The sequence below is a fragment of the Cylas formicarius genome, unplaced genomic scaffold (assembly GCF_029955315.1).
Source record: "Cylas formicarius isolate icCylForm1 unplaced genomic scaffold, icCylForm1.1 PGA_scaffold_7__23_contigs__length_41026272, whole genome shotgun sequence".
Lineage (NCBI taxonomy): Eukaryota > Metazoa > Arthropoda > Insecta > Coleoptera > Brentidae > Cylas > Cylas formicarius.
This window is the reverse complement of record NW_026844352.1, coordinates 9,178,580-9,188,832: the sequence shown is the minus strand read 5'-3', so window position 1 is coordinate 9,188,832 and position 10,253 is coordinate 9,178,580. Positions and strand designations below refer to the sequence as shown.

Genomic DNA, 10,253 nt, shown 5'->3' with positions numbered 1-10,253 from the left:
GAAGAATAAAAAAGGAGAAATTATTTGAGAACTTCTAAGGTTACATGGAAATGTTTTAATAAAAACCGTGATGTTTCTCAAATGGGGCTAAATACGATGTTTACTCCTATGTTGAACTATATTTTCGAAATGAAATTTTTGAAATTCTACATTCAACATCCTCGAAAACTACTACTCATACTACTACAGTTGTACGAAACTACCAAAACTACGTGCTGTGTACCAGGCAAAAGAGCAAACTGCAAATATAACTTAGCCAATCAATTCAGTTAAATATTTTATTCCTTTGATTTCTTATGGTACATTTATGAAAGGCTTCTTCAGCGTCAAAACTTAAAACAATATTATAGAAGATTGCTGAGAGCGTACTAAGAAATGGCGAAGTGTATAATGACTTAATAAACTTAAATAAGAAAATTATCAACCAATTGCCAGGCTTAAAAATTTGGAAACCTTCTCGGTTGATTAGTATGATCCCCGAAATCAACAGAGTTTGCCTTATTGATGATATATCGAGACAAACTGTCTCACTATAGTTGATAATTACATTGAAATTTTTTACTTTTCACAAAACTTCTGGATACCTCCTACGTCGGTTTTTGTTGAGTCCAACTTACTAACGTTTCACCAAACATCCTGTTGGCTTCTTCAGAACCTAACTGAAATTGTTTCACTACTTGACTCTCTTTTACATGTTGCAATAAACTGACAGCGGTCAGTAGAACAGTAACTACGCATAAAAGAGACTGGGGCACTTGAAAAACCTAAACAGTGCAGTATTGATAATAGAACTTTATGATTGATTTTTTCCGGATGCTTTTGGATAACCAAACAAAATAAGCGCATTCGCCTATATCACTCTCCCGAAGAGTGTCGTTGGTTATATTTAATAGTGCTGATGGGCAGCAGTTCCCTAACTGCGAGAAGGGAAGTAACTGGTTATAGTATATTACGCAACCAAGTGCGGTAAACAGCATTTGACTCACGAGTTTATTTGACACGAGCGGAGCGAGTTTTTAATAAACGAGTGACTTAAAAAGTTTACCGAACGTGTTGCATACTATACTTTTTCTACAAACGTTAGTTTTTGGGCCCATTTTAGTAAAACGACGCGAATACATTCACTGACATGATTGACATGACAAACTTCAAAATTCAAAGCGTGGAAAATATCTCCGAAAACATCAGATATCTCCCAAATCCGTGCGGTAAAATCCCGGAAATGTCCGAAGTGGCTCGGATTCATGGGAAACGAAACTGACTTGGTAAAGTGACACTTCCCTCATGCTAGATCGGTGGGTAATGAGGTATTTTACAGACGGTAGTAGAAAAATATATAAATGATCTTTAATTTCTTGGTTTATTATTTTTTCAAGAACTTTTATGAATACGGGTACGAACCTTACAGGTAAAGAAGGATTTTAGAAGTTTTCCAAATCTTCTGATTCGATAATGCAGCTACATTCGTGATAATGATAAATAACGAATAATAAATAATTAATATAACATCTTGAAAGGTTCTCCCTAAAGCTACTGCGTTAAATGCTTGTGCTTTTTATGAAAAATTGGAGAAAAATACGTCTTCGTCATTCACGGCGAAAGGTTTCGAAAAGATAAACAAACTCGGGGCACGTAGTCACAATGGTTCCTACCTTCGAGGCGAGTTGATAATAGGCATTTGGCCTGAAGACTTACCGAGGAGAGAGTATACCTGAGACGGCCCAATGTCACCGTGAAAGCGTCTACGGACCTACCTGTTGGAGATTACAACGATCGGGCAAGTGGCACAACGTCTTGGCCGTTTTCTGTGCGGTCTCACCCGACCAGATAGTTACGACTTGACCATCGTACGCGAACACCGTTAAGCGGCTTCTTTTTCGAGCGTCGAATGTAAACGGGTACACCGTACGACTGAGTCCCATACATTTTGAGAAATAACTGCCGATTTTTGGTTCGGTTTGTGCTCCTCGTGAATCAAAACTTGGACAGCCGGCGCTTGTGGAAAAGATCGGCCAGCATTTTTTGTTCGTGCATTTTACTCGCCTGACATCTGTCGCCGGACTAACGGGCGTCCGGTTCGAACCATGGTGGATCGGTCCTAATTGATGATTTTCGGATTTATTTCGCACAAATGAAAGGTAATTTTGTCGCCGACAGTATTTGTTTACGGGCTCGCTTTTGTGAATCGGGTTTTTCACGTGGAGATAAAATTTAGAACACAGCGTCTGGCGAGGAATATGATTCATTGAAATTTTTGATTGGATCGCGGCCTTTAGCGTATAGAAGAATAGAAAATAAAAACGGGTATTTGGAAAAAGACACTTCTACTCAAGACCAAATTTTGAAGTAGGAAGAAAAAAGATTTTCAACTCTAATTGCGCGCACGTATACAGGATGTCCCACTACTATGCAATTCTTTTACCTCTCCATAATGATTGATATATTCGAAAAATTTTAATTACATACATGATCCACTGAAAACATTTATCATTATACAATGTATCTCATAAGTCTCTCACGCCACTTAACTTCCTTATTTTAAATGAAACACCAGATATTTTCGTTTTCTCAGGTTTCCCTACACTTGATCCCAATACTTTCTAAGATATCTTCAATATTTTTTAAATCTTAAACGATCTAACATTGATTCTCATTAATCACCCACCTGTGCGGTAACCGAAATCACAACAATTATCTTTTCCAAATTAATATTGAAAATTTGTTTATTGCTCATATGCTGAAAAATTTGATTCCCCAATCTAAACACAGAATAATTTAACGAGTACCGACTTCAGATTGATGCGATGTGGCCCTCCCCCTTTTAAAGATTCCCAAACGCACATGAAGACCTACCTAGAATATTTTACCGATGAGAAGCTGCGCACAAATAGAAATTATGGCCGATTCTTGACATTTTGCTTGTTTCGTCGCAAATAAATTACGTATAAATGTACACTATCAGCGTATTCTTGAAGGACGTATTTTTTCCACAGCTTTCGGCTTATTTTAATGGAAGCATACAAATCCCGTATCTCGTAGCAACTTAAAAATGGGATCTCAGTTAATAAAATTTATTGAGTAAAGGTCGGCCCCTTTTTGTTAGCTCTCGCTTACTTTTGACTCTCGTACACAAAAAGTTTTGGAATACTCTAAATTTTATTGCAGATTTAGATGCTACATAAAAGTTATAAATAATTTTTGCTATCAGATGTACTTATGTCATATCTGTGCCCGGCGTACTTAAATAAAGTTATCCTTGACAGAGAAAATATCCTACCTAAATAAAACACAACAATATTAACCCTTGAAATAGACCACTAAGTCACCGATGACGCAAATATTCGCTAAATATTAGCCAATTATAAATATTTCCTTGTTTCACCCACAATGAAAGCACCTGTTTATCAATTAACCTAGGTTAGGTAGGAGTAATTGCCTGTTAATACTAAAGAATTCATAGGAGGAGTAGCTTATCTTATTTATTTATTAATTTTTAAACACGAACAATCTTAAGTAATTGTTTTTATTTTAATGTTTTAATAAATAATTACCTGAACTATATTTCACACCTATCATTAATCATTATTATTAGGACAATATCAGAATTTGGGTGGATGATGGATTGCCGCATACGTGCTCACTTATTAATCTTATAAATCGTGTGAACAAATTAGTTTCGCATCCAAACCAAGTAACACATCTACCAATTTGCCTATAGAAACATTTACCTATCATAACATAAGAGTTTTGTTAAATTATACGTCCTTAATAAAGGCCTTCACATTATCTACGTTAATTTGCGACCCGAATAGCTCCTAGGCTTAGACCAAACCTCACATTAATAATTCCTCCCTCATAAAAATGACTCTTCCGTTTTTGGAAATTGTGTGCATTAACCACAGCGAATTTACATCATAATTTCGTCAGAGCAGACCGAACTTTTCTCTCATTGGCATTTTTTCTATGTGCTCCATATCATATGTGCAAATCAGGTGGTCTCGGTAGTCGTAAAAACTAAGTATAGTGTGTGTCAGAGTATCCGGTCTTGGCTTTTAACGCACCCCCCCGCCCCCGTCATAGATAACAGACAAGACAAGAAAAGGTAGATGTCTGATGCTTCCGAGTATATCACTAATTTTTCTGTTATGTCAGCGTATTTTCCATTAGTACTAGCGTACTCAAAAAGACGTAATGTAATATTTAATCTTTATGTTTTTTAAAAGTGCGACTCTAAAGCTTTGTTATAAAATACCGACTGGTCATGTGTTTTATGCCCGGCTTCAGGTTTTTTCAATAATTGCCGTCAATAGTCCAGACGATAATATTTTGGGACAGACCATACTTTTATATGAAAATTTTGAATAATCGCACTATGGTGCTTTCACAGATAAATGGGTTTGGTTTATTGAATGCTTAAAACTACTTGTACCAGTCCCATTGTGTAGAAAAAAGCTTGGCAATAATGAGCAATGTAAAAAGATATAATGCAAGGTCGGACTGTGGAAAGAAAGGAATCATACTGGCAAAAAAGGTTTATAATTAATTTTATAAAATGCTAAAATATATCAACACAAGTTTTAAGATATTAATTATATAATCTACAACACTGACACTTAAAGTGGGAGAAAAAAATTGTGAACGATATTTAATTCTAGTGTGACACTACAATATGAATGATAGGCGCAACACTGGACGTCACAAATATACTTTTTTACACTGAAACTTAAACTTCCAAAAGCTCACGTTTTTATACCTTTATTAAAAATTGAAAGAATTGAATTTCCAACTTTGCATCATTTAACCTTATGTAGTTGAAAACTGTATCCTTTGTCCGTCACTATCACGCTATTCTAAAGAATCTTTGGTGGACGATAATCCTTGAACCATGCTAGCCGACGAATGGGTCTTTAATGTTTTACAGCTAAGCCACAAAGTATTTCGAGCCCAGGCGGAATATAAGATTGTTACCTTTTTCTTTCTGTTGGTGTGGAATAAGTATCAAACCATGTCTTATCAAGGTAAATGTAAATTGCCGACGGACGGCAATAAAAAACCTAATCAGTAGGTATTGTAGAAGCATCAGAGGTGGATTTTTTAGGTGTTTCATTTAATATTACATTATGTTTATTTTGGTATAAGCAACTGGCATTAGTACTCATAGAAAATACGGCGACACTAGATGTATGTCCTAGACAAGCATGACTATCATGGGAATATTGCTAACCACGAGAATTAGAAAAATTTGTAAAATTTAAAGATCAATAACGTGCTGTTGAGAAAACTAAAAAGTTCCCTTTACTTCCGAAGATAGGTTTATTTTTTTATTTTGCCGGAACAATACGTCGGACTTAAACTCTTTCAACGATATCTATTAGAGTTTCCTCAACAGAACGGTATTAACGTTTAAAATTTGCACCGTTTTTCTAATTTCATCTTTGTATCTCTTATGGTTTCTAATATCCCCACGATATACCAACCTTATCTTGGGCACATTGTATTCAAATTATTAATAATTACATAAATTACTACGCTTATATTCAAAAGCTAATCTTGTTTTACTCTCAGAGTCGTCATTGAAATTAATTACTTCTATTTAATTCTTTAAGCAAATGTTAAAACACATTTGATTTTATTTGGTGCCTCAAATCTTCTGTGGGGTTTAATTTAATACTTCCAACAGTTGCCCATTCCTGCAATTGAAAGCAAAATGAGTATAATTCAATTTATTTATTATTTATTAATAAACAAGTCTTTCTTACACACAGACGCTGCTGTCCAGTAAAAGCAAAGCACAAAATGTCACAAAAAAAATACTTAGTGGACTAGTTTAAGTTATTGCTTAAATCAAAATAAGAACTATTTACAGCTTTTTTGCAGTGTAATAATTGGTATACAGTATAAAATGTAAATGTTCTTGTTTTTGTACTTGATAAATGACACTATTATCCGGAATATTTGTTAAAAAATAATTTTAAAAGCAGTTTTCAAAAGTTCGGCACTTGTATTTTCATGATAGTTCGCAGGCAACAGCATACAATCCGAAATCTTTCAGCGTGAAATATGATGTTGCGTTTTCATTTATTTGAAGGTACTTTTGTATGACAGGTTTTACTGGAATCAACCCACTCTTTGGATATTATATTGTGTGTATCGAACCAAGTTTCATTTATGTAAATTATACATCCGTTTTTAGATATATAATGTTTAATTTCCTGAAGGTAATTCAATCTGCAAATTCGCAACCTGTGCCATTCCATTATCACTTACTTTTTGTCTATTTTGCGGTAATCAAATCAAATTATACAAATAACTCTAGCATCCTCCACAGTTTATCCAAAGTAGCAACAAAGGGAATATATTTTTTTTCTTATCAAATTTTCTAAACTTTTGTGCAGACGGGTGAGATTGAAAATCGCTAGATGTTTTTTTTTTCATTCAACAATTCATTGTTAATAATATCCTTTATCCAAGATACATTAAGTAAAGAATTATTAACAGTTTTTACAGTTTGCTTTGATGGAACACTCCGAGCCAAACAAAAACTCGCTAATACGCACATTACCCAAAACAAAACAATTTATCTGCGAAAGTACTATACTCCATAAGTTACGCCGGCTAGGCTCCAAGCTACGTCGTTTCGATAGTAAAATGGCCGTTATTTTTCAGTACGTTACTGACCTACGGAAACTTTTATTATCACGAATCCGATTACGGCTTTATTGAGAAATTATCATTATTTGCATTCCAAGCACGTAGCCATAAAGAAAACGAGTCGTGGTTAAAAATTGTTTTGCGCAACAATCTCGAGTATCTGCAAACCGTTACAAGACTTGCTGGCATTGTTTACTCACAATCGTAGGTACTTGATTAACGTTTACGCATATATACCTATGCCGTCGATGCCAAGGCTATTAAATGGCAGTAAGAAGGCGCGAGCACCTTCTCTTTCAAAAAACGCGCGGTATACGATCGCCGTTAAATAATCCTCACATTAAGACGGTAAAGTCTTGAAAAATGTAATTCAAATAAAGTGCAGGCAGCAAGTATTTATTGAACAGTTGCAAAATACACCATAGTGTAGCAGCAAAATGTTCAATTTACTGCACTGCAATTAACAGCACCAATCAATTTCCAGTTTGGAGATTCTTCATGTGAAACCGCTTGATTTTGTAGGACTTTATTAATGTTCTCAATTACCGCCCAAATATCGGCAGATTAAACGATGTGTGTAATGAAAATGTTTTTCCCCCAGTCGATATTTCACTGATAAAAATTAAAAACGCTGACCCACGTAGATTTTGTCTTCCAAGGGTAGAACATTAGGCTATAATGAGGGCGCGTTTTAAAGGTCTTTGATCTACCTTTCGGTATTGAGATATCCGATTTAATACGTTGCATGAACCAACTTTTTTTCAGTTTTTAATGTTTTGTCCAACATCCTGAAACACGTCAATTTATTTTTAAAGCAAACCATAATCTAGCTACTTCGAAATTTTTGTTGACGTTTGTCGTGTGTTCACCAGTGGTGAGGTTCATCCATAACATTTAACAAGAAAATGTAAGTCATCGTTTAGATCGAATGGCCTCCACTGTCTGCAGATTTAACCCCATTAGACTCTATTATGGGTATATTTAAAAAGTAAAATGGGTCCCTAACTGGACCAAGATCTCTTACTTCTGACTTATCAAGTGACCGAAATAATCTTTAAAATGCCATGAAATTTATATTTGAACTGAGGTGGCTTTTACTTGATGAAAATGCATTTAACAAAATAAATAAGAACTAAAATTCCAGATTTTCACGAAATTATATATTTTTACATAACAATTGTTTCGTGTCTTTATCAAATGTAATATTTAGAAACTACCTGCTACTATATATACCGAAAAATGACAATAAAACCTTAATTAATGTTGTGAGAATTTAAGTTCAATAAAGGAGAGGTATTTAAATCTAATTGATCGTTGAGCAATACATTTGAATGCCTCATTTTGTTAACCTCCATGGCTTAAAATAAATTTAATTTTCTACTTTTTGTGGCTGTATGTAAAATATCAAAATTGTCGTGAAAAATGTGTTTTTCCGTGTTTAAGGGTGTAGCATAATTAGAATCTAGGCTATTGTTTTTAAACGCTCTTTTATGTTCGTTAATGCGTTTCTGGAATTATCTACCTGTTTGTCCAATATAAATTTTAGGACACGTTCCGGATTTCAACCTGTAGACACCTATTGTGTTGTTAGTTCTGAAAGCTATTTTTAAACCACATTTTCACAAATGTTTTGAAATTTTGTCACTGGATTCTTCTATGTATGTAATTGTTTTAAATTGTTCGTGTTCTGTATTAGGTTCCGGATAAATAGAGTTCACTGTTGTCTGGAGTTGTTTTTTATTTATAATTTTATCGATAATGGACGGATTGTAGCCGTTAGTGAGTGCAATTTTATTAATGGTATTAAGTTCTTTGTTGTAACAAAATTAAAGATATCAAAATCCCTTCTAACGCAACACTATTGTCTTTTGATGTACAAAACTTATTTCCCAGTATTCCACCTATGGATGTGATAGATTTAGTAGATTTTACCCTAAGTCGGAAACAGATTAACCCATTCAGACCAAAATTATTTTAAATTTAATTTTAACATAATAAACAGAATAACATTTAACATTTAACATCCTTTAAGTAAAAGTTTTCTCTGGTGATACGTGGATGATGTCTTTGCTTGCTTTGTTGAAACGGACAGACAATTGAATTCTTTTTTAAATTAGATTAACTCATTACATAATCGTATAAAATTCACTATCGAGATTGAACAGGATAACTCTATTAATTTTTTAGACTTAACTATTACGAAAACGCAAAACAAATTAGATTTTTCCATTTACCATAAACCTTCACACACGGACACAGTCATACACAACAGCTCAAATCACCCTTATACACACAAAATGGCTGATTTCACTTTAAAACAATTTAAAACAATTACATACATAGGAGAACCTAGTGAAAAAGTTTCAAAACATTTATCAAAATGTGGTTTAAAAATAGCTTTCAGAAATAAGAACACAATAGGAAAATTTTTAAAAACAATAAAACGAAATGTCCAAAATCTTGAAAATCAGGTGTCTACAGGTTGAAATCCGGATCGTGTCCTAAAATTTATATTGGACAAACAGGTAGATCCTCCAAAAAACGCATTAACGAACATGAAAGAGCGTTTAAAAAAAAACAAATGTCTAGATTCTAATTATGCTACACATTTAACCACAGAAAAACACATTTTTGACGACAATTTTGATATTTTACATATAGCCACAAAAAGTAGAAAATTAAATTTATTGGAAGCCATGGAGATTAACAAAATGAGACATTCAAATGACTTGCTTAACGATCAAATAGATTTAAATAAAGTATGTTCAGAGATACAAGAAAGTGACTAACTGATACGAATTAAGGAAACACCCGGGCAAGCTGTAAGAATGAAATATGGCCGAACAGGTCCGTACTTTGCTTAGAATTTAATTATTTGGGGTTTTGTTATGAAAGATACTATACTTCTCCTTTATTGAACTTAAATTCTCCCAACATTATTTTTTATTTTATTGTCCTTTTTCGGTATATAAAGTAGTAGGTAGTTTGTAAATCTTACATTTGATAAAGACACGGTGTTGTCGAAACAATTGTTATGTAAAAATATATAATTTCGTGAAAATCTGAACTTTTTATTGTTCTGGGAACCATATGGAGTCGATATTATTATTGGGATTCCCCGAATCGCTAAGTATCGTATTCGGATATTCCTTGAAGAGGGTTATAGGTAAATTGGAAATCACAAACTCATAATAATTTGTTATTATTAAGTAATGATAGACAACACTCTATAATTGCAAGATGTTACTTAAAACATTTTTTGAATAGTCAATTACAAAGTGGTCATCTGACTGGTCAATTATGAAGTGGTCAATTGATGGTCCATGACCACCACCAATTGACTAGTCCCAACACTAGCCGCTTCATAAGGCTTCGCTATCTAAACTGAAGGAGCCACCTACAAAAATTTGTAGATAAAATTGACATGTTTTTTATGTAAAACTACTTTTCGAGCAAATCAAGTAAATCCTTTATAATTTGCAACAAACGGTAAAGTTTTACGTTCAATTGGCCGTGCTCTCGCAGTTCTCACGAGTACTGAACTTCACAAAAACGTAATTTTTAACTTAAATAATTAATTATATGTTTTAAATAATCAATAT

At 33.7% G+C, this 10,253-nt stretch overlaps 1 protein-coding gene across 1 annotated transcript in view; it reads left to right on the top strand.

The window, feature by feature from the left end:
* The first annotated feature begins 1,803 nt into the window (after positions 1–1,803).
* The window catches only part of LOC132705354 (glutaredoxin domain-containing cysteine-rich protein CG12206-like), an 85,958-nt gene continuing 77,508 nt past the window's right edge, over positions 1,804–10,253 (top strand). Inside the window, exon 1 of the mRNA XM_060675893.1 lies at positions 1,804–2,138. Within this exon, the coding sequence (XP_060531876.1) occupies positions 2,132–2,138 (7 nt within the window). The 5' untranslated portion in view covers positions 1,804–2,131. The remainder of the gene's footprint in view (positions 2,139–10,253) is intronic.